Below are 24,633 nucleotides of genomic sequence, written 5' to 3'. Positions count from 1 at the left end.
CAGCTCAACCATCTAAACTGTCACGTGGTCGAGCAAACCGATAGAATCTATCGTATCACCGTTTGGATTCGCAGATCACCTGCAGTGGAAAATCTCACAGTATATATCCAAAGCTGACCACATGCAGGCACACGGTGTGTGGTCAGCACTTTACATTCAGTGAACCTACGTAAAGACTATGCTTAATATTTCCACTAATTAAGTAGAGCTACTTTTTTTTTGATTAATTAACAAAACAGAAAAAAGTGTCACTTGAACCTTTGTCAAAGGGATGGTGGCGTCCTAATTAATGGTCATTCTAGCCCCAGCTTTGAGTTACACAGGAGCTGCCTGTCAAACAGGTAACCCTATTGGAGGAATGTCACCTGCCTCAGTCTCAGAAGTCTAGACAGCTGCACATACTTGTAGATTTATCAGCACAACACAGGAGGACTTGATTTGCTATTTGTTCTCATTTTTGGGGAATGCCTTTTAATTATTTTTTATAGCTATAGACATATATATTGTGACTTGAAGACCTTTCCATAGGATGGCCACTTCAAATGGCAAAGGTGAAAAAGTGTCCAAATTTGAGATGCTGAAACTTTTGGAGAAATGCAGGAATGAAAGGGACGATGCCATGCACAAAGAAAGCGTTCTCAGAGAGAAGCTCAGGCAGTATGAGTCAAGGATGCGTTCAACAGAGGCTATGAAACAGAAACTGAAGACTCTGGCTCTGGACAACAGGGAGCTGAGGAAACAGGTGAAGGCTCTTCGTACTGAAATTGGACTTGAGTGCAGCCCTAAGTTCAATGGAAAGACCACCAAGGACATAATCAATGACTTGCATGAAAAAGAACGTGAGTGCAACTCCCTGGTGGAAAAGGCTGGAAAACTGAGTCTGACCATTGATGGCTTGACCTCAGAGTTGGCAAATACAGTCACCTCTAAAACACTTTTAGAGGATCAAGTACAGTCATTGCAGCAAAATCTCAAGGATATGACAAATAACCAGCGTCGTCTGCTTAAGTTGTGGGAAGACAAGAAGTCCCAGAGGGAACAGCTTGCCCTCCCTGCAATAATACAGAAACCTGGACAGAAGCCACCCGTCCTTAAAGCAGTTCAAACCGACATGTCCATCAGTTCCACTCAAAAGCTTCCAGCCAATGCTTTTGAGATAAAGCCATTTTCACGGGACAGTGACAAAAATACTGTTTTGGATAAACACAGTTTCCCAGCTTACGGAAACGGCTATAGTCACGGAAAGAAAGCTTTCGTGCATGATGAAGCTAAAGGAATACAGAACTGACTTCACTGACAGCTACTGACTCTGCACTTGAGATGGCAACTAATTACTGGACTAATGTTACATAATGACAGAGTAAAATGAGACACAACTTTAAAGCTGATTTATGTTCTTGTGTAATTCCATCTTGTGACAATGTTGTTTTAATAGCATTTGCATAATTTAAACGTAACCTGATTTTTAGGATCGGTGAAAGTCGACCTTTCAGGAAAACATTTGTAAGCTGAGCTTAATGTAATGATGAAATTTAACGTAGTGTACGTGTGCCAGTCAGTGAGAATTTATATGTACAATCTTTAGTTCAAGACCCAACGTTAAATCCATATACTGAATGAATATGAAACGCTGGCAGCAGGCAGGAAGATGGACAGCTTTTAATCGGGGTCCTTCAGAGGTCCTTTGAATGCATGTGGCGCGATATGGGAAACTGAGGCGTAAATAGTTTTGATTGTCGTTTTCTTCTCAAAGAGAGGCATAAATTTATCTAAACAACATGTTTTCTGCAGAGCAGAGTTGCTGGTTTATCCGCAAGGTGAGTGTTTTTCTTCTGACACCAGATGACTATTTAGAAAGTGATTTTTCGTGTCTCCTAGCTTGCTAAACTTAGATCTGTTTATGCTAGCTTCTTTGAATGCAGCTAATGAACGTCTTCAGATTTTATTTATTTACAATTATCTTTAAAAGTGTTTACAGAAAGTTGAGAAACCGAGGTGCGAATGGAGGCTATTCAAATAAAAGAAAGAAACGCGAGCAAAGTAAAAGGGGGAAAAGTGTCTTTACAAATATGAAGTTAGTAACAACTATGCAGATATGTAAGTTTCACACGTTAAACCCGATCGATAAATAGCAACTTGAGTATAGCGTGTTTTCTGGTAGCAAAAACAATAAGGAAAATTAACTTAGTGATTATTTGTATTATTTGACTGAAATATGAAAATATTTGATTCACGCATGTTGTAAACATTAACGATAGGCATCTGGGGGCTAACACTGAAAGTATATAGGCCTCCGTAGTTTCTACCAAACAATGACAGAAAAAGAATTGCTGATGTTGAATTGAAATGTTTTCACTTATTTTAAATTTATGTTACATTGAATGAAGTGAAGATGTCGTGCCAAAAATTGACTCATGTTTCTCTTTCTTTTTTCTTTTAAATTTATTTATTTATTGTAATGTCTGATATTTTGTTTTTATTGGAAAATAGGCTGTACTCAATAGGATTTATGAAGTCGTTATATATATGATAGAGAAATGACCTGTTTTTCATGTATCCTAATGACTCTGACTTATTGTACCTACAATGTGTTCTAGATTATAATCAATCCATTTTTTTTGCCACCTAAATATATTTATAGAGCTGTTATGTTACGTTTGTTGCATTTATCCGTCCCCCTCTTGACCGGATCTGGCTTGAAAAGGAAAAGTTTAATGTCAGTAATTTTTTATTTTTTATTTTAGCTGGGGAAAATAAAGAATATATAAAGTGACTTTGACCAAAAATGATTTCAGCTTCTATCTTGTGGTAGGAATATTGTTTCCTATTCAAACTGATTTGATGTCTTTCATGTAAGATATGTCTGACAGATTATTGGACAATAAGTCATCTACTACAGTTTAAAGCGCTTTGGATGCCTTGTTTATAATGGAGCACTGTAACGAAAAATAATTTCCCCTAGGGATCAGTAAAGTATTCTGATTCTGATTGAAAAGCGCTATATAAATGCAATCCATTATTAAATATGAGTAACCTTTTTTTTTGGAAGTTACCAGTAATCACTTTTACCCCTAATGTAACAGTCATTCAAAACCACTTTTAAGTTCATACCTACCTTTTCCTATAAAACAAGCCTAAAGGGAAAAACAAACAAACAAAAACAAACCAGCTACCTATATTCAACAGAAGCCACTTCATTGCATTATTATCAAGACAAAAAACTAAATTTTGAACATAACACCTTTAACGAGGCATTAACAGTTCCACATGGGTATCACTCTTTGAGAAAATTGAATTGCAATGCAATATTGGGAATGTTTGCATCTTGGTTTCAGAATTTTACACCCCAGAAGATATTGTTTTAAATTACATGCTCTCTGGAGATTTCCTTTACAACCTGATTAGCACAGAACACGTTCTGTACATGAATGTGAAATTTAAGTAAGACAATTTAAAAAAAGAAAAAAAAAGACCTTTTCATATGGATTCAAATTTCTTTTTTTTTTTTTTATAGCGTTGAATCAAGTGGTTATTCTTTCCCAATACTTGGTGATCAATAATAATGATGATAATAATAATAATAATAATAATAATAATAGTAATAATACATTTTATTTGAGGCCACCTTTCAGAAACCCAAGGTCACCTTACCAAAGAGAAAAATTATTAGAAGGAGTAATAGTCATAAAATGCATAAAATAAGTAAAAATTGCAAAACAGAACTTGACAACAGATAAAATCAGCACTAAAGCGAATAAGCCAGTTTGAACAGATGTGTTTTGAGCTGTGACTTAAATGCGGGAAGAGAGTCTATATTTCTTATGGTTGGAGGAAGAGAGTCCCAGAGCCAAGGAACAAAGCCACCACTAAAGGCTCTGTTCTCCATAAGACATGCGGGCGGAACAGTAAGATGAATAGCAGATGAGGATCTGAGAGGGCGGGAAAGTGGTGATGTGAAGCGGGTCACACAAATAGGAAGGAGCAGATTTATGGATACACTTGTATGTGAGAAGTAAGATTTTAAAGTTTATCCTGGCTTCTATGGCTAACCAGTGAAGCTGCTGAAGAACTGGGGTAATATGAGCTCTTGACGGAATACGAGTTATGACCCGAGCTGCAGAATTTTGAAGAAGTTGGAGTTGATGAAGGGACCTTTTAGGGAGACCAAATAAGAGGGAATTGCAGTAATCAATATGAGACGTAATAAGACTATGGACAAGGATGGGCTATATAATGTCTATAATGTAATAATGACTGCTCTGTTCAGGTAATTTGTTGGAGAGCTGCAGCCAGTATTGCTTGGGCTGTACTGTTGTTGCCACCCAGCACAGCAATTTTTGTGTTCCTCAGCAAGTTCAGTGTTCTCCACCCCATCCAGACCATATCAGGTGAGTCACCACGCTGCATTTTAAGATTACTCAGAGCTGAGTATGAAGCTTACCGTACACTTTTTTTTTTTTTTTTAAATTCCAGAATGCTTCTCCATGCTAACAAGTGCAACTGCCATCTTCTCTTTCATCCTGCTGTGTGGAGTGATCATCATGGTTGGTTTCTTGAACTTTGAGTATTACACAGGTGAGTCACAGAGCACTGCAAAACTTCCCTAAAGATTTTCTTTACTACTAACATGTTACGTGGATAGATCATATGTAAATTTTCATTACTGAAGCTGGAATTAATGTCACCAGTTCAGTGTTATGGTAGAGCTTATAATAAATAAAATGCTATCATTAGTTTAACAGAATTAAGTAATTTGATTGTGGACTAATGTTGTCTGTTAAATAGGGAATAGTTTGTTGAATGACACCACAACATGAAAAACACACGATCCTTCTCCCTTGGATAAAAAGATTAGTGTTATGTTTTTCTTTAAATTGTATAATAAAACAAAATGAAAGTAAAATGAGTTAAGTTTTACTTTCTTTTCAGGACAACTAAAATACCTGATTGTTTAGTACTGGTTCAACACATCCATGGGGCCAGCTATTACTTTAATAAGCTTTACTCAGGTTTTAAATGATAAGATAATATAATGGGTACTCCACTAAAAAATTGTCTATTATGTAACTTCTTTGTTGTTACTGTTTTTTCTTTCAGTCATTCCAACTATTGCATGCTCGAAAATCGCGCTCTTTGGTCAGCTTCTCCACCCTCGACAGCTTGTCAACTCCCTGGTCCACTGTATCATGGGAATGATTGTAGCTTGGTGTTCTGCCGTTACCATTGGATTTAGATACGAAACTCTTGGCCACCCGTGTGCGCAGACCGATGGGTAAGTGACTACCACACTAAGCTTTGGTGGTGAGCTTTAAACGTTTCTTCCACAGTTTAACTGCCTTCATTTATTTGCAACCCTGACAGTTATCATCAGATGTGTCTGAATGAATATCATCTCATCCTTCTGCTGGGTGGAGCTTTTGTTGGATTCTCTCACAGTCTGCTGGGTGTGATCCACAACATGAACTATGTCTCCTTCCATACTGTTCAGGTAAACAGTGGACTTTAAAATGTTCTTTGTTTATCTGTGATTCTGCCTCACATGTGACAGTGAATCAAAATTAGTATCCTGACTGCGAATAGCTCCAACATATTTTTCTGAGACAAAACAAGTAAATGAGGTGGCTGTAGCTCAGGAGGTAGAGCTGGTCACCTACTGATCCGAACGTTGGAGGTTCGATCCCTGGCTCCTCCAGTCTGCATGCCAAGCATCCTTGGGCAAGATACTAACCCCAAGTTGCTCTCCGATGCATCCATCGGAGTATGAATGTGTGTGAATGTGATTAGATGGCGCTCAGTTTGGGGTCAGTGCTTGTGAGAATGGGTGTGACTTGGTGAATGTGGCATGTTGTATAGAGCGCTTTGAGTACTCCTGGAGAGTAGAAAAGCGCTATACGAGAATCAGTCCATTTACCATTAAATCTCCCCCCCCAAAAAAATAAAATAAATAAATTTAAAAAAAGTTGCAGCTGTCTAGTGTGAGTTAATATTTATTGTTCATGTTCACTTATTATTTCCCCAGCAATACAAATACCTTCGCTTCAAGGGATGTCTTCCTTTGGTGGTTAGGTGCAGTGCCACTCAGGCACTTTACTCTGTCAGGAACTTCATCGTTGTTTATTACTTTTTGGGTAAGTAACTTTCTTATTAATTAAAATGCCATTAATGAAGCTTCACCCGCTCTATCTCTCTATCTATCTCTATATACAGTGGCTTGCAAAAGTATTCGGCCCCCGTGAACTTTTCCACATTTTGTCACATTACAGCCACAAACATGAATCAATTTTATTGGAATTCCACGTGAAAGACCAACACAAAGTGGTGCACACGTGAGAAGTGGAACAAAAAATCATACATGATTCCAAACATTTTTTACAAATAAATAACTGAAAAGTGGTGTGTGTGTGTAATTATTCAGCCCCCTGAGTCAATACTTTGTAGAACCACCTTTTGCTGCAATTACAGCTGCCAGTCTTTTAGGGTCTGTCTCTACCAGCTTTGCACATCTAGAGACTGAAATCTTTGCCCATTCTTCTTTGCAAAACAGCTCCAGCTCAGTCAGATTAGATGGGCAGCGTTTGTGAACAGCAGTTTTCAGATCTTGCCACAGATTCTCGATTGGATTTAGATCTGGACTTTGACTGGGCCAGTCTAACACATGGATATGTTTTGTTTTAAACCATTCCATTGTTGCCCTGGCTTCATGTTTAGGGTCGTTGTCCTGCTGGAAGGTGAACCTCCGCCCCAGTCTCAAGTCTTTTGTGGACTCCAAGAGGTTTTCTTCCAAGATTGCTCTGTATTTGGCTCCATCCATCTTCCCATCAACTCTGACCAACTTCCCTGTCCCTGCTGAAGAGAAGAACCCCCAGAGCATGATGCTGCCACCACCATATTTGACAGTGGGGATGGTGTGTTCAGAGTGATGTGCAGTGTTAGTTTTCCGCCACACATAGCGTTTTGCATTTTGGCCAAAAAGTTCCATTTTGGTCTCATCTGACCAGAGCAGCTTCTTCCACATGTTTGCTGTGTTCCCCACATGGCTCGTGGCAAACTGCAAACAGGACTTCTTATGGTTTTCTGTTACCAATGGCTTTCTTCTTGCCACTCTTCCATAAAGGCCAACTTTGTGCAGTGCACGACTGATAGTTGTCCTATGGACAGATTCCCCCACCTGAGCTGTAGATCTCTGCAGCTCGTCCAGAGTCACCATGGGCCTCTTGGCTGCATTTCTGATCAGCGCTCTCCTTGTTTGGCCTGTGAGTTTAGATGGACGGCCTTGTCTTGGTCGGTTTACAGTTGTGCCATACTGCTTCTATTTCTCTGAGTGATCGCTTGAACAGTGCTCTGTGGGATGGTCAAGGCTTGGGAAATCTTTTTGTAGCCTAAACCTGCTTTAAATTTCTCAATAACTTTATCCCTGACCTGTCTGGTGTCTAAATCCAATCGAGAATCTGTGGCAATATCTGAAAACTGCTGGTCACAAACACTGTCCATCTAATCTGACTGAGCTGGAGCTGTTTTGCAAAGAAGAATGGGCAAGGATTTCAGCCTCTAGATGTGCAAAGCTGGTAGACACATACCCTAAAAGACTGGCAGCTGTAATTGCAGCAAAAGGTGGTTCTACAAAGTATTGACTCAGGGGGCTGAATAATTACACACACACCACTATAGATAGTGTTGTGGAAATTTTAATTACCAAAGCCTGCAGACCAGATGAGTTAAAACAACACCTTTATTTCAGCTATCTCATGCATAAGGAGGGCCGTCAGTCAGGGGGCACTGAAAGTCGTCTCTGACAATGAACAGTTCAGGTCTTTTTTTTTATACACGGTCACAGAACAAAAGGCTTTTACAGTTGCAGTTCACACCTTGGCTCTAAACAGACAGACTCTCTATCACCTGTGTGAATCTCCCCCACTCTGGGGTCAAGCCTTCCTGTGTGAGCTTCCGCATCCTGGGAGACATTCACCAGTTTCTCACCGCCTGTCCCAGCGTGAATGAGGTGTGAACCAGACATACTAAACTAAGTAACATGAAAGCAAGACAATACATTACAGGACAATGCACTAAAGAGAAATCCCACAACAATAGATACATAGATATAGATTGTCTGGATTTTGGCTTTCTCTGCACAGCATACTGGAAGTGTTCATTATTTAAATTTAATATCAACAGGGCACATTCCAAGAACATGGATCTGTAAAACACTGAATCTTCACTTGGGCAGGTTAGTGTTAGATCATATATGATTTATTGAAAATACTTAGCAATGCTTTTTGCCTGATCAGTAGCTCGCCTCGTGCAAAACACTGCATTATCATAGTTATGTGTGATCTACCCTTCCAGCTCTGCCCACCCTCTTGACAGCATAGCTGGATTGCTGGACCTCTCCCTCCTCTACCACCTCTGGATCAGTGCCACCTTTCTCCTCTTCACTTGGTACATCATGCTGCTGCTCTTTAGGATTTTTCTCACTGAGGTATGTATCCGTTAAAGGCAAAATTTAGATCTGTAAATATTTTAAAACCAATTGTGCTGTTCAGTATATTAAGTATCCTTAACAAGTCATCGAGGGAAGGTTGTTTCTTCCTGTTTTAATACTGTGATAATTACATTTCCTAAATAAAATAAATCCTATCTTGAGTCCAGTTCCTCTAGGAACTATTGACCTATTTCAAAATTGCCATTTATTTACAAACTGGTTTTTTTTGTTTTTAAGTTGTCAATTTAGGTGTGTGTGTGTGTGTGTGTGTGTGTCGTGTTATATATCCTTCTGTCATACAGAGGTTCTGCTGACAATTTCAAAATGATTTTGGTCAGTGGAAAACAGTACATAGTAACCACAATAACATCCATAATCAAGACTGCACAACTTCTATTTATATTTTTAATAACTTGGAAACACTAGGGGGCAGCAGTGTCAAGGCAATGGGTTTCTAAGGACTGAAAAGCATCTTGACTACAGTTTCTAATGAAAGATAGTAAATAAAATGAAATTAAACATAATACATTTCTTCTGTAGGGGTACAGTTTTCCTGTGCAGTCATCTTTTACTGAGGATGCAGACCATTGCCTTCCTAAAGTACTGACTGAAAAGCAGCCAATGCTATTAAAAGTAGGTACAAAACACATTTATATTCTTGCAAACATATCCATTTTAGGTTAAACCCCACTGATCACCAAATTCTGGTGCTCTCTTTTCCCCAATTTCAGTTCCTAGCTTTGCAGGACTTGGCTCTGTTGTCTCAGCATTCTCCATTACGACGGTGTGAAGTCTTCAGTCTGAGTCAACCAGGTCTGATCATAGTTTCTTTGCGCAAAAGAAGTTTTTATTATTTCTGTTGCTGTATAGCCCATTCTTCTGATTGTGACATCAGGCATATAATATGTAGATTTTGGTAGTCAACTGTCAAGCTCCTTCTGACCTCACGTCAAACCTCAAGTTAAATCAATCACAAACATCAAACATGCAAGGCAGGAGCCACAGTTCTTTTGTAAGAATTAATCTTGACGCATGTCAGATATTCAGATTGTGCTTTTATCTAGCTCAGAATGTATTTCTTATTTATTTATTCCCAGGTGGACATCCTCATAACTGGAATGCTATCAGTAAAGAGTGCCTCTCTCTGCTGGCTGATCTTACCCAGAGACTTGTAGCCTATCATGACACTGTAGCAACCAATGGCAGGGCCAAATCACTGTCAAGTGGGAGTGAAAGGAAGACCTCTTCTGAAACATCAGGTACATTAGTATCACAGAAGTGGCTGTCCATGTCAGCCAACTGTATAACAGTATATTAACATAGTGTGAGTGTGTTTATGGTATGTATGTATATTTTAATTTTTTTGTAATCCTAACCTCAGGTACAGAAGATTTCATGAGTCCAAGGCCTACCGCTTTTATGAAAACTCCAGCTTCAGTCTTCGCTCGGTCCATTGCTGGAGGCCAGCAGAGCCCTCTAACAGCCCCATTCACCCCTGATCTGGACAGCCCCTTTATGTCTCCTGCACTGCGGCGTCTTGCTGCTCCTGTGGAGCAAGGCTCACCTTGGTATGGCACAGTGCAGAGCCCCCACATCATGAGGCGAGTGCCCAAACTCTGGTCCACATCCACAGGTGAGTAGGGAATAATGGGAGCCGTCAGGTCATTCAGATCGTACAACTGCAATAAAATGCAATGTTAGACAAAAGAGAGAATGTGTTGACTGGTACAGTTCCCCCCCTTTTTTTTTTTTTCTTTTCTTTTTTTTTTTTTTTAATGATGGCATATTTGGGGGCAATGAAGTGATACTTTTTTTTACTTTGGTTGGTCTGATAGGTTGATCCATTTTTGGGTACATTATAAGCTTTATGCTTCTGTTGATACAGATTCCCAGGTTAATGGCAGTCCCCCGCCATCACCAGCTTCAGTTCCCAGTGACAAGCAGGAACCCTCCAAACCAAGTTTTCTGGCTCAGTTCCTCCAGAACAGAAGAGAACAGGTACTAAAACCTTGTCTCAAAGCCAAATGATAATGTGTTTTTGGTCCTGCACTGTGCTTCTGACGTAAGGCTTTTCACACTTATTAATTCAGGAATAATATAACAGGAGTCAAGTGCTGTGGTCTACTTCATCCAGCTTTTCTAGTTTTCCAAAAACCTACAGTCAGGGGTGGACAGATGTGAAAATTAACAGGGATATCACAAATTCAGATGTAAGGTTCTGGGAAATGTGCCAAATCGGGAGCTTGTTTATGGTTATTGTTAGAAGTACTGCTTTTACTACAGGGTCTCGACCCAGGGTTAAGTGTGAAAAGCTAGTATTTGTGTTAGTCTGTCTTTTTTTTTTTCTTCTCTTTTTAAACTTTATCACCAAAACACTTCTACATTTAATTGTCTCATTTAGGTTAAAAATTTCTTGGCAAAGCGAGTGCTGATAGTGTATTTGTTTAACAAGGTAAGAACGTGTGGCATGTGCATGCTGTCTCCCTTAAACTTCTCCACACTGGGGGGCTCTGGCATGCTCTTATCTGGCTTGGTAGATTTTTGTCTTTTTTTTTTTTCTTTTTCTTTTTTTAATTTTTTAACAAATCTAGCGTTCTCGTGTAGTAGCCATTACTAATTTATCTCCTGGTTCTGGACCTAATGGTGGAGGCATTACTAATGCATCTCTTTTCTATCCAACCTGCTCTTCCAGTGAGCATACTAATTACCTTTAGAGCTTGAATTAAGGGGTCATGTGACAATCAGTTTAGTGCTTGGAGTATATGCTTAGAGATTTCCTTTTTCTGATCACACAGTGAGATTATGAGAGAAAAATCTCACTACTTGCATTTCCCTGCTTCCTCTGTGTAGAAACTAATGTGGTTAGTCTACTTTCTGAGGTTTATGTATATTTCTTTTAACCACACTTGCATGCTGTAGTGCTGTAGTGTAGTCACACTAAGTGTGCCCCACTAACAACTTCCTAATTTAGCATTGTGAGTCTGCATCTGTTAATTTAAAGGGGAAAAAATCCTGCTAGCTAACATTGTGTGTTGCAGCTCCCAGAAGCCTCGAGTCAGGCTCTCTTTGCTGACAGTCAGGCCCACATCTGGGCTTTGGAAGGTAGGAAGAAACTGTGAATACTTACATTTGATTTGAATTCAATTTCCATCCCGCATATTAATTTATTTTCTTTGATTTCCTTCCATTACAGGGCTCTCTTACCTTGTTCAAGCCTCATTCTCTGAAGATCAGTTTGGGGTTGTGCAGACTACATTACCCAGCATTCTCAGCTGCATGCTGGTCTTACAAGAGGTAAATTACAGTATATTATTTTACCTATTCTGGATATACTTGCTGGAGATTTTCTTGTGCTCCCTTAAAGTAGAAACAGAAGAACAGTAGAAACAACTGTCCTAATGGCTTTTCCATTAGGATAAGGAGACCATTTTTAATAGGGCCCAGTTCACTATAACGCAGGTTGATTAAGCACAATGACCATTTTAAGTAGAACATGTACAGGACAGTTGTACTTCTCGTCTGCAGGCTGTCGATCGACACTTCAAGCTGCCCCATGCCTCCAGTAAGCCTGTCAGGTCGACCAGCAGCATGGGAGACTCAACATACAAAACTCTGCGCTTTGCTCTCAGGGCCACACTAAAGACTGCCATCTACAGGATAACAACCACATTTGGTGATCACTTAAAGTAAGGCTGCTTACAATTTAAAATCTGAGTAGTATTTTGTGTGATTAAGAAAGAAAACTGCATGCTGAGTATTATAACCCTTGGTGTTTTTGTTTGATCCTCAGTGCTGTTCAGCTGTCTGCAGAGCATCAGAAAAGATTGCAGCAGTTTCTGGAGTACAAGGAGTAATGTATTTGACGCTGGCCGTGCCTTGAGATTCTTATCGATGCATAAAGATGTCAACAAATGAAAGGCCATGATAGTGCCTCTTTTAATATTTATGTCTGCACTATACCGTGGGATTATATTTGATGGTTGAGATCACATCTCTCACATGCAGGAAGGAGCAGGAAGCCAAACAGACTGAAACGGGTTGAAGGACTGTTATCTCTTGTGTTTAGGAGATATTAATCTACCCTACAGTAAAAGAGGCTCAAAATAAATAAATAAAATTTTTTCCTCACAAGGAAATGTGAGAAATTCATATATGACGTTTGTTGATTGGGATGAGTTACAAAGGGCTCTCTGTGCATCATCATCTTTGGATTTCATATTTCAGCTGCTGTCCTCTTGAGTAATATTTTTGGTGTTGAAAAGAGATGGCACGAGGGCTAACGAAGAAGCTGTCTTTGTTTTGTAATGAGCTTTTTTTTTTTTTTTTTTTGGCTTCACGGGTGTCTGAAATGGATCCTAAAAATGCATTTTCATAGATCTGGTTTTGAGTCTAATCACCTGCCTAGAAGAACTGATCATCTGTCTGCATCAGCTCAGCAAAATACATTTTCAAATTAGACACCAGCTTTTGTACATGTTACCAGTTTGTATGATTTTTTTATTTTTTATTTTTTTTATTTTCATGATAAATGACGTTATCATATGAGAGGAACAGGTTTGGTGCAGCAGGTTTTAAGCCTGGATAAATGTTGTCACTGCCAGAATTTAAGTTTCTGCTCAAAAAACAGTTTGAATAAAAACACGTGAAGATCCTTTCTCTGGTTTGGAGAAATGCGTGCTTGTCACAGGCGTAAGACGGAGAAGGCAATTGAAAGGAAAGACCATGCCAAAGTTGTCAGATATATGATGAACAAAAAGTGTAGGAGTGGAGACTTCAATCAATGCTTTCTGCTCAGGGCTACTTACCTCAGTACTGAACCCTCACACCAGAATCCCAAATTATACATTAGTCTATGTTGGTACTAATTTTAATAAACTTGAGTACAAAAGAGAGGAAGACACGCTACAATCAATCTATGAAAACAGGTTTTTATGGATTAAAAATTATATTTGGTTTTCATATGTATGTATTTTCAGTGATATCAACTTTAATAACAGGAAATTAAGTAGACAGAATTATTTTCTTTCTCTTTTTTTGCTATCTGTTTTAAGTATATTTGACAACAGCATAAGAAAACTGGAAATTCTGTTATTGCTGTGCTACCCCAATATTTTTAGTGGCCACCCCTATGAAAAAGTTCTGGAGGCAGCCCTGGTCCGTAGCTGGGAATCTCATCAATGTAGAAAAAAATCATGAAGAAAAGAGGATATCTTATGAGTCTGAAAGATCTTTGAGTCAGCAAATATGGTCTAGGTCCTCACTTTGTCTTCCTACAACAAAAAAAACACATCTAGTATGTTTGGAAAAGTTGTGTTTAAAAGAAATTCTCTGTTTAACATAAATTTTTCAAAGGCAGGCTTATAATTCTGTCCTCTGTGCATCTTATTTTTTGCAAACTGTTTAAGATTCATTATCAGTTACAATTTTTCATATTTTAGCAACATTAATGGCAATTTAAAAATCAATCTGTTAATAAACAGCATGATATTCATGATTGTACTACAATCATGTTTTATGCCCTTCTAAAATCTATGGAGCCATGGACCAATTTACCTGAATATAAGAGTCAAAGTGATGATATTTTAGATTGTCTGTGTTATTTTCATATTTGACCGAGCATCAATGAAGTGGATGAGTACATCATTAGAAATTAGTAAACCTTAGCAGTGAACATTTAAATGAGACAGTTTAAAAAAAGAGCAATAGTGATTGAAACATTCAAAACCTAAACAGGTCTCTGTGTGTCTTTGCTGGGTTCACAAAGCTGGTGTACAGCCCCACTGTTTTTTTTAATCACCCTCCTTTACAACCACCAGTTTGCTACCACAAGACACACAAGAAAGGTCTCTGCAAATCCAATGACAACATTTTAAACACAATAGGGCAAGCAAGTGTTTTAACAAATGCAAAAGAATGAGACCATAAAATGACAACATCAAGAGCACTGTTTTTGTTTATTGCACGAATCGTACTTATTTCCAACTGAACTGGTAGAACGCAATATTAGGCAGTGGTGGGGAAAAAACTGTTCATCAAAAGCTGTAATATGTATACAAGATACCCAAAATAGCCAGTGGGAACATCTGGATAGAACTGTCTCAAATCATGGATTGATATCTAGAAAGGAAACACTGCTTTTTGTTTCTCTGGGAAGAAAAAAAGAAAAAGTCAATACTTGAAATGATAGCAGTTCTGTTTATAACAGATGTCATAAGAAGAGGAAAAAAAACAGAAAATGGTCATGTCAAGACATGTTTTTCTCTGGATTTAAAAGTATTTTGTCCTCATATAGAATATAAACCTCTGGATCATTACCAATCAAATGTTCTGACATTTTTTTTCTGAAGTCGAACAGCATTTGCTAAAGTCTTTTTTTTTCTTTTTTCTTTTTTTACAGTTTTAATATATATTTATATATATACATATAAATTCAACTAACTACAGTTCTCATAGAAAATGAGAAAAGCTGGACTTTTATCGCTCTCACACAACAAATGACTGGCAAGCATATTGACTCTGCTCCTCCCCCCCATCCTCATCTTTGAGCTGCTGTCAACACAGCACAGAGACAGGAGTGATGTGCTGGCTGCTAACACCTGACCTGGCTCAGGTGGAATTCATTTTAAACCTTTTCTTTTGTTGTTGTTCTTGCCATAAGCTAGATGATACATTGGTCAGGCTTATTAAATATACTAAATGTGAAGCTAACACCATCAGGTACTTAGCATTGTTTTATACAAAGGGGATGCAACCCAGGGATGTGGCTAGGCTGGGTCTGTCCAGATAACCAAACCAACTAATAAGCACTAAGTTATAACACTGTATGTCAATTTTTTAAGCCAAATCTCAAAGCCTAGAAAACTTCCTTTCTGGTTACTCTCCACCATCCTCAGTGACAATTAAGATTGTCATACAGCTTAAACAAACATAAAATGTGATAAGTGGAGAGATTCAAATGTGCTGCTATGTGGACTGAACCAGGCTAGCCATTTCTCCCTTGTTCAAGATTCATGGCAAGAAAATGAAAGTTAATGTCCAAATTTCTTTAAGGAACCACATAAACATCTGCAGCCCTTTATCACTCCCATCTCTATTGGCTCTTAGGCAGTGTTTCAACTGCAATTAATCCAGGTCGTTTCTGGCTCTTTAAAATGACAAATTCCCCAACAGAGCCCCAAATCAGTCCTTAATTCCTACACATATGCTGAACACCTTCTACCTCTCAATTTCTGTGATCACTGAGAGGCGAACTAAATAGAGACTGAGGGAGGAAGAGGAAGAAAGAGGTGAGGAAAGGCTGGTCAAAACAAAGGAAACCACCTCTTCTCAAGTCATGAAACACTTAAGTGCAAAACACCCCCGTCTCAGAAAAAAAAAAACATTATAAAAAAAACCCCAAAAAAACCTAAACTGGATTTTCCTATCACACACTCAGTGCACATTTTGTCTGTCTCTCAAACTAAAGCATCCCTGATTCAAAGTGCACTCAGTAGTGATGGGGGCAGATGATGGAAGGAGGAGAGGAGGGAGTGGCTGAGGGCAGCATGTAGGATAATGCAGCACGTAGAGAGTTAGTACTTCTCTGGGAGCAAACAAGTGATAGATGCAATCAGCTGTTTGAGCTAACAGCCTAAGAATCAGTATGATACTGGGAGCGGGGGCCGCTGGGCTCTCCCTCAAAGTTCAAATCTTAAAGGAAGTCACATTTAGGGGATGGCTTGAGTGTATAAACCCCTCCTCAACACAGAAAAGTCAAAAGCAAGAGGTGTGTTACTAAGAGAAAGGGGATTGTGTGCTGGTGATGTATAGCTTACTACAGGTTGCCTAAAGCTGGATGTATATGTTGCCATATACACACAGTACATCATTCTGGGCCTAGACAGAGCATTTAATTGATGTATGGACAGCCAAGGACCTCCAAATGGTTCATAGGGGTGTAAAAGCAGTTACTAACCTCACCTCTTTGAAAAAGTCTCAAAAAAACAAAACTAGAAAGGGATTCTGGAAGTGTGTCTGTAGTTGCCATATGCACACTCGTAACTGCTGAGAAACCTGGTGCTAAGCATCTCTGTCACTATCACTCTGCTTCAACAGTATGTTTAAGTAAATGTGTGTTTATCTGTGTTTGTGTGTTAAAAAAGTCTGTGGCTCGTCAGTGTTTGAATGTGCCAGTGTGTCAATAGTGCTTGCCTATGTGCATCAATTCAAGGGCAATAAAGTGTGTTTATGTATGTGTGTGTGTTTATGTATGTGTGTGTGTGTGTGTTTATGTATGTGTGTGGCTCATGATGACATGCACTGGACGTGATCTGGACCTCCGTCCTCTTCATCTGAGGAATCTGGAGAACTCCAAGAATCATCTGTGTCTGCATCTGCACCCTCACGGCGGGCCTGGATTTGAGCCAGAGAAAAGTGACAATGAGCAAGTTAAATGAGTCACATGCAAACATCCTAGGGCTGTGCGATATGACCAAAATCTCATATCCCGATATAAGAATTCCATCGTCCCGATAACAATATAAATCACAAAAATTTAACATTTCCTGTAAATTCTGTGAATCTCAGGCAACTCGACTTGCGTGAAGTGTTTCCAGCTGCGCGTCCTTCACCCGGAGTCGAGTGTTTTAACCGATGCATGAAACTATACATTTTTAGACATAAGTTGTATTTATTACACGGCGTGCTGCGGGTTGCCTGTTCTAACGTTTGAGTCTAAGGTTTATTTTTTAGCACCTGGCGGCTCTTTTTTACTTCTCATCCGTAAATCATCTGCTCTTTCACGTGATTCAGTTCATTTTGAAAAGTCTCAACAGGATCTTGAGCTTTATTGTGAAAGGTTTATGTGGAACATAAACAAGCGGACACGCGATGCTGTTACCATCGTTGTTGCTAACCACAACGCATAAAAACAGGCGCTTGTCCGTCCGTAGCGTGGTTATATTACATATAAGAGAAAGAGAGAACTTTAAGAAATTATTATAGCCACTACAGTGACCATCAAAACGATGAAAAAATATTGCCGTAAACAGTTTATTTTGCGACACCACGAAACAAACGATAGCGTAAAATGAAACGATAGATGTTTTTATATCGTCAAACGATATATATCGTTATATCGAACAGCCCTAAAACATCCCATCTGTTCTTTTCAGAAAACTGAAACATTTTCAACATATTGGATTGTTACTTTTTCAGATTTTCTTCCAACAACATTATTTTTGCAGAGACATTACATAGATGTATTAGAAAATTGCTTCCCTAAAGACACTTTTCATAACTTTTTTCAAAAATATTAACTCTTCCCTGTCAATCCCTGTCCAACCCCTACCCCCCAAAAAAGAAAGTAATTTTGGACTTGTTGAGATCTCACCCTTGCAGGTCTCCTGTTTCTCATGTGTCTCATCAGGAACCACAACAGCTGGGTGTCGTACTGATCGCCGTGGCGCACACTGTCCTCGTCACGCTCCCGTTTGTTTTTCTTCATTACCTTCTCAAACAAAACAAAATGAGTGTGAATATGGAGGACAGAGAGGGTGTAATATTAGCTAACATGTCCATGTCCTTGATGCAAAGAGAGTATATGTTATAAAGTAAGATTTAATACAATTATATTACCACTGAAATTAATTTAAGACCAAGAGTAGCTGTTTTGTTACTGGTTGTTTAGCCAACATTCATCTACCCATTACAGTAGGTTAAATCCTTCATTACCATTTGTGAACCAAGTAAATGTCATTTGCTGATCTCTTTCTAAAGAATTGGTGTAATGCCTCTTCCAGACCAAACAAAAAAACGCAGCGGCCTAACAATGCAGTCAGATTTCCCGGAAGGAAGGTCTAAAGGTACTGTATGATGAAAATTTTCAATTATCACAGTGACTAATAAATAAATAAATAAAACAGTTATAACATATCTGTTTCATTCTGGGTGTGAGGCTTCCATGTTTCAACGTTGGTCCTCTAATGCTAAACAATGGGGACTTTTTACCCACAGAGTGGACAAAGTGGAGTTACACAACACACAAGCGGTCGGCTTCTCACATAAATAGCAACTGTACAGATGAAATTAGGTCTGTACACATTAGGTTTTACAGTCAAACAGGCAAATGTGTTGGGGCACATTTACTTCCGTTTTCACTTTCAGTAGTTTAGATAAAATCTTAAACTGGATTCATTAAAAATCTGTGTGAGTATCTGCAATATCACAATTACATCATTGTAAAGCATTCATTTGTCTGAATTCACACAATAAAACAGGATACAATACCTCTTTGAGACCCTTGAGTCCTGTGGGGGTTTCAGCTGTGGGGGCCCACAGTTTGATGTCATGATCCAGCCCACTGGTAGCCATACCTGGCAGATGTGGATGTGGCTCCAAACAGTTCACCTGTGGTTTTCAAAGGTCAAACGTACAGCAGATAACACATTGATGTTCTAATTTATATATAAAAATGAAAACTTAAAAGTATAAATACATAAGTCTGATGCTGCAAATTGCTACTAAAAACAAGTTATTGGAGTGAAACCTTCAACATCTAAAGCAGCGGTCCCCAACCTTTTTTGCACCACGGACCGGTTTATGCCCGACAATATTTTCACGGACCGGCCTTTAAGGTGTCGCGGATAAATACAACAAAATAAAACTAGTATCGGTACCAAAAAAAAAGATTTATTCATAACACACGCGAAAAGACTCAGGAACACCGAGTTAACGATAAAAACAATAACAAAATAACGCTGAAAATTGATAAAAACCCTGAAAACCATACATTTCAGACCTGAGCCTCAACTATCGCGGCCCGGTACCAAACGACTCACGGACCGGTACCGGTCCGAGGCCCGGGGGTTGGGGACCGCTGATCTAAAGGGTCTTACAAAGTTGTCTCATTCAAAAAAAATCTGTGGTACTTTCCCACTCACCACTCCTCCTCGGTCTCCCTCCATAAACTGGACAATACGAGCAGAGTATTTGTCCCATAGATAGATGTGCCCACAGTCGCTGCCACTGACCACAAACTCACTGCATGGCCCATAGAAATTCACCCCCTTCACTGTGAGCAAGAGGACGGTATTATATCAATGCCAGAAACTCAAAAATGACCTGCTGACAGCTTTATTTTGTAGAGTTGTCTATACCTTATACAGCTTATTTAAAATAATTTTAAAAAGTAGTACCTGTGGCATTATTGCGGTGACCCTTATATCTCCTGAGATAGTCTGCCCCATCACTGTGGTCGGAGTCAAACAAGTAGATGTCTTCATCATTGTAACTAGCCAGGAGCTCTGGACATACAGAAAATGTCAAACAGCCATTTGCTTAATTTCCTTTAATGCAATAAAGGCAGAAGTTAGTCATGACTTTCATAACTTTTGACTATGCACACATCATTTATATATGCCAAGCCAAAAGTTGATAAATTGGTGTCATTGGCACTTTATCTGACCTTATTGGTTTTCTACAAAAGATACACATTTCAGAAGAAGAAAAATCCTAGAATTTTAGTCAGTGAGCTAACTCCTAGTTCTATTTCAATGTCACTGAGATTGCACAGTGGTTGCATCACATCACACAAGAAGGGAAGAGGTTTGAACTAAAAAAAAAAAAGGAAAGAAAAAAAAAGACTAGATCGAGGAATTATCAAGGGTCTGTGTCCTTATTTTTAAGAAATATTTCTAAAAATGTTCATAATAGAATAAGAAAAGAATGAGAAAACTTATTTTACCTGTGCCATCGTGACTGTACACAAGGCAGGTTATGTTGGTTTTAGACTCACTGGATACCAGATGTGAGGGACAAAACTTTTTCAGTACACCATTGTTATCATTTTCATTAATCTTCCTCTGGTCATAGATCCTAAAGAAAGTGAAAACAAAATACTGTCAGAAGAGAAAAAGAGTCAAAGAATAACATTTAAGTGACAAAATTGTATCATACCACAATGATAATGGATTCTTTAGAGTGGGGAAAAAAGCATTTTTACTATTCCCTGGTTCATACCTCACATACTGATCTCTCCCGCCAACAGCAAAGTGGTGTGTCTTTGCTGGGTTCACAAAGATGGTGTACAGCCCCACTTTTTTATCACCCTCCTTTACAACCACCAGTTTACTACCACAAAGATACAAGGAGACACAAAAGAACACCAGTATTACCACTGATCAACCTAAAAAAAATTTTAATCTGTTTATGTGTTTTGCTCACATGGTGCGCAAGACAGTTTTGTCAATCCACAGCAAGTCTCACTCTACACTCACTGTGACAAAACTAGCTGAATGTGAAACTTAATAGTACTTAGCTGAGAGCCATTGCACAGAATTCAGTTATGTGAATACATAATGATAATAAAAAATCTTGACTCTTACTTGGCAGGGCGGTCTAGACGCAAGTCAATACCAAATACAACAGCATCCTCTCCAGCTGACAGAAAGGAGCAAGGTGAATCTGGCTCAAGGGCCAGCTAAAAAATACAAAACAAAAAATTGATATGATACCAATTCAGCTGTCTCTAAGAGTCTTAAACACCACTGGACAAAGATTTCCTCTCACAGACCTTGTGTGCAGCGCCTTTATGCTGTGCAACCCGTTTCGTGTTCTTGCAGCGCTGTGTGGCAGAAAGCTCAGCCACTCTGATCTGACCATCACGAGCACACATGGCCAAGGTGGAGTCCCCACTGTGAGGCAGGAACTTTGCCTAAATTAAAGCCAAGGGTAGCCCAATCATGCATTTTATAACCACAATTTAACTTGATTAAATTATGCTCATGAATTAGTCACTTCAATCTGTCTTGTAAGTTTGGTTTTTTTTAATAATGGATTATTATAAAATAATAAAAACAATAAATAAATCATCAAATAGCAATTTACTGCTTGTCTCTAACTTAGTCTTGTTTCCACATTCTACTTTTTTATCACTGTTTCTGTGGTATAATGATTATAGCTTCTTATAAGAAAAAGTCCCAGAAAGCTACTTATTTTGTCTCAACAACAAACAATCAAATAAGAGAAGAAGAGAATATTAAAAAACTACTCAATAATTTAAACATCATCTTATTAACTCTTGAAGGAAACTGAAGTTTTTAGAACATTAAAAACCCCCCACAGATTTTTCCTTCTGCTGTATCGAACACTAACACATTACTATTACTAACATTTATTTGGAAAAATAACTAAAGGACTAACTAATAATGAACCTCTACCGTAGTCCTATTTTTGTGTTTTACCTGAAAGACATTGCTCTTGTGTCCACTGTCAAACTCCAGTTCAGCACGCCGGATGGCCCAGTCCCAGATCACCACACGCAGGTCATCGCTGCCTGATGCCAGGCGTGTGCCTGATGGATTGAAATGCAATGTGTTGACACAACCTGTATGCCTCTCTAATCGGCCTTGGAGCTCCAGCCTTTGCACGAGGCCACGAGCCCCACACACGCGCCTCACAAACTGGTGTGAGTCCCTGCCGATCTCTCTGGAGCGCAGCGAGGGTACCGCCCGCCACACAGGACCACGCATGTCACGGAGCTCTGCCCCGAGCCATGCCTCCATAGCTTCATCATCATCGTCGTCGTCATCATCATCTTTCTGTTCTTCTTCATCATCATCATCGTCGTCGTCATCATCATCTGAACTTGAGGAGTGGTTAGTGCCGCCGCCAGGTCTGTTTCTCTTTCTAGCTGCCCTTTTCCCACCATCTTTTTCTTTGGCCTTCTCTCGCCTTCCTCCCTCGCTCTCCCTTTCACCATCCTCAGTTAAAGAGTAGAGGCCGCTGCCGTCCATGCTGTCTGTATCTTCATCCTCTTCTCCCTCCCTGGTTGTGCCCGTCTCTCCTTCTACATCTGGCATAGATTTGTCTCCAGATGCTTCGGCTGTTTCTTTGGGAGCTATGGAAATAGAAACGCCCAATATAAGGTTAAAGCAACACTGTCACATAGGGAGATTCATAAAATACATAAAGAAAAAGACAAATATGTAGATGGTTAGTCATATATAGTAGGAAAAACTCATTATGAAATTTTTCCACCATACTAAAACTATAAGAGTTACCATTTAGAGAGGAAGACTGTGTTTGCCCCTCTTTGCTTCCAGAGGCATCCCCCTCTTTGTGTCGGTCTTCTCCAGGCTCCTTTTCTTCAGAGCCACCTATTGAAGCCAAACATTTTCTCTGATGAACTCTGATGACTGCTGCGGAGTATGACACCATGCACTGCTGTCATTAGTATATAAACTGACTTGTTTTACCGTTAAGCACCGTGGATTTGCCGTCAGCCTCAGCCATTGTATCTGTGAAGTCCTGCGTCGACCCGAGGTACAACCTCGTGTTGGACACAAAAACAAAATTAATGGTGCATTGACAACTACTCAAAATCAGACTGGACAGTTTGTGTGCTATAAACGAGGCGACGCCACGGCTTTCATTTGATAAGCTCTTGCCAAATAGCGACTTGACACTATTTGCAATAGGGTACAAGTTACCTGTTAGCCCCGTAGCTTCCAAACTAACAGTCTGGCTAATTTTACAAGCTATACACCGCTGCATGTAAAGATATAAACAAACGAAGTCGTTTGTTAGCCGAATCACGGGCCTGTTTTGCTTTGTGATATTTAACTATGTATTGTCCTGTATAAAAGAACTGCTTGACTGCCTGACAGTTATTACCATAAGCTAATGCTACCTAGCAAACTCGAGGCTAACAAATGTCGAAACTAAAACACAGTTTTCTAAGTTGTGCTGCACAACTAACCAGCTACTGGTCAAAATGCAAACAAGCGGCTAGCATTGCTTATACTCGCTAACTAGCACAGCTAGCGTTACCTGTAGTCGAAGGCCCGACGAGGCGTACTTCTTAGTTTAGTCTTAATCTTTATTGCAGATTTATTTGCTCCACCTCGCTACTCAGCAAATGAGCTAAGTGCCTTGACTAGGAACTCTATGACGAAAAACACACGACATGAGGAATGCGTGCATAAAGCTTTTTTGAAAAGTCAGACTATATTGCGAGCTAGCTGCGTTCACATAAGATTGCCTGCTCTGTTTATGTTTTGACGGTTCAGCTTTTTCTTTTTTTCTTTTTTTTTCTAGTTACATTTCCGGTTTCGTGCTCGCATGTTTTTTTTTCTACCGGAAGTTTGGTACGCAGAGATTAACCATCGGCATCAACAACGACAATAATAATAATAATAATAATAATAATAATAATAATAATAATAATAATAATAGTATGAACAAGACGATATGCGCAAAAACCTTTGTCCTGTAGTTGCTGAGACCACTGGGATGGGTCATATTGACTAATTACAGTACAAGAAACAGGCAGAATCTCTTCTACAGCACACAAAGTGAGATTATCTTTAAAAAAGCCAGCAATACAATACAAGCTAGTGGATGAGAACAAGTTATATTTCATATCAACGCTTCTTTTCCTCCGCAACAGTAATAATAATAATAATAATAATAATAATAATAATAATAATAATAATAATAATAATAATAATAATAATAATAACATTGATGATGATAATAAAAATAAGAACACATTAATAATACTTAAAATTAGTTTATATTTAATTCAAGTGAACATTTAATTTATTGAACATCAGCAAAACGCAGAATTTGCAAAACACTGAAAAGAAATTGCAAATGTTTAATTATTTCATTTAAATGTTTTTCTATTGAACAAAATGTAAAGGTTATTAAGGTCAAGACCAATTGCAAACAGCAAGAATAACACCGGAGGCTACAAGGTCATATTAATAGCCTAACAAACCACTGAACACCCCCCCCAAACACTCATTCACACACTTACTTACATGTGATTCTTTAGAGCACAGAACAAAGACTGCAATGATCCAAGTTCAGTCTAACGATGATACTACTAGCACAAGCGTATTCATTCATTTATACAGTTCACCGAGATGCCTGTTGTGAGGCGACTGTTGAGTGTATGTTGCTCAGTTTATCCATATTAAATTTTCCACATAATGTAAATTAGACTCAATCCATCATGGTAGCCTTAAATTTCCAAGTCTTCTGGGTAGGGGAACTTCAGTGCATGTGGCTGATTGGGACTTTTTAATTTTGGGACCTTTTTGGTTTTCACCTATAAGGCCAAGGGATATGTGTCCACAAAGCCCGGGCTTACAAATAACACAACTGTCATA

At 38.9% G+C, this 24,633-nt stretch overlaps 3 protein-coding genes across 4 annotated transcripts; 2 read left to right on the top strand and 1 right to left on the bottom strand.

Moving 5' to 3' along the window:
- The first annotated feature begins 258 nt into the window (after positions 1 to 258).
- On the top strand, positions 259 to 1,289 carry LOC309693761 (uncharacterized protein). Its single transcript, XM_082513278.1, has one exon. The coding sequence runs from the start codon at positions 530 to 532 to the stop codon at positions 1,286 to 1,288; it is 759 nt and encodes a 252-aa protein (XP_082369404.1). The 5' UTR covers positions 259 to 529; the 3' UTR covers position 1,289.
- A 385-nt stretch (positions 1,290 to 1,674) lies between these two features.
- On the top strand, positions 1,675 to 13,131 carry ndc1 (NDC1 transmembrane nucleoporin). Of its 2 annotated transcripts, XM_082513275.1 has the most exons (18): positions 1,675 to 1,817; positions 4,268 to 4,388; positions 4,474 to 4,575; positions 5,098 to 5,272; positions 5,362 to 5,488; positions 6,020 to 6,128; positions 8,173 to 8,224; positions 8,344 to 8,476; positions 9,020 to 9,112; positions 9,211 to 9,292; positions 9,577 to 9,738; positions 9,861 to 10,112; positions 10,365 to 10,477; positions 10,881 to 10,931; positions 11,518 to 11,581; positions 11,673 to 11,773; positions 12,005 to 12,165; positions 12,270 to 13,131. In XM_082513275.1, exons 1-18 carry the CDS (start codon positions 1,779 to 1,781, stop codon positions 12,331 to 12,333), a joined length of 2,001 nt encoding a protein of 666 aa, XP_082369401.1. In that variant the 5' UTR covers positions 1,675 to 1,778; the 3' UTR covers positions 12,334 to 13,131. The 2 variants fall into 2 exon arrangements, with proteins under 2 accessions (XP_082369401.1, XP_082369402.1); XM_082513276.1 differs by lacking the exon at positions 10,881 to 10,931.
- A 1,283-nt stretch (positions 13,132 to 14,414) lies between these two features.
- Positions 14,415 to 23,562, bottom strand: dcaf8 (DDB1 and CUL4 associated factor 8). The gene is made up of 13 exons (XM_082513277.1): positions 23,288 to 23,562; positions 22,714 to 22,787; positions 22,519 to 22,614; positions 21,700 to 22,355; positions 21,030 to 21,170; positions 20,842 to 20,936; positions 20,477 to 20,587; positions 20,202 to 20,332; positions 19,654 to 19,761; positions 19,399 to 19,529; positions 18,746 to 18,865; positions 17,850 to 17,966; positions 14,415 to 16,870 (listed from the first exon to the last, which is right to left on the bottom strand). The coding sequence occupies exons 2-13, from the start codon at positions 22,748 to 22,750 to the stop codon at positions 16,763 to 16,765; spliced, it is 1,851 nt and encodes a 616-aa protein (XP_082369403.1). The 5' UTR covers positions 22,751 to 22,787; positions 23,288 to 23,562; the 3' UTR covers positions 14,415 to 16,762.
- Between the last annotated feature and the right edge of the window lie 1,071 nt (positions 23,563 to 24,633).

Source organism: Aulonocara stuartgranti, assembly GCF_965226115.1.
Source record: "Aulonocara stuartgranti genome assembly, chromosome: 18".
Taxonomy (NCBI): Eukaryota; Metazoa; Chordata; class Actinopteri; order Cichliformes; family Cichlidae; genus Aulonocara; species Aulonocara stuartgranti.
The sequence above is the reverse complement of the archived record's forward strand: the minus strand, read 5'-3'. Positions and strand labels throughout refer to the sequence as shown.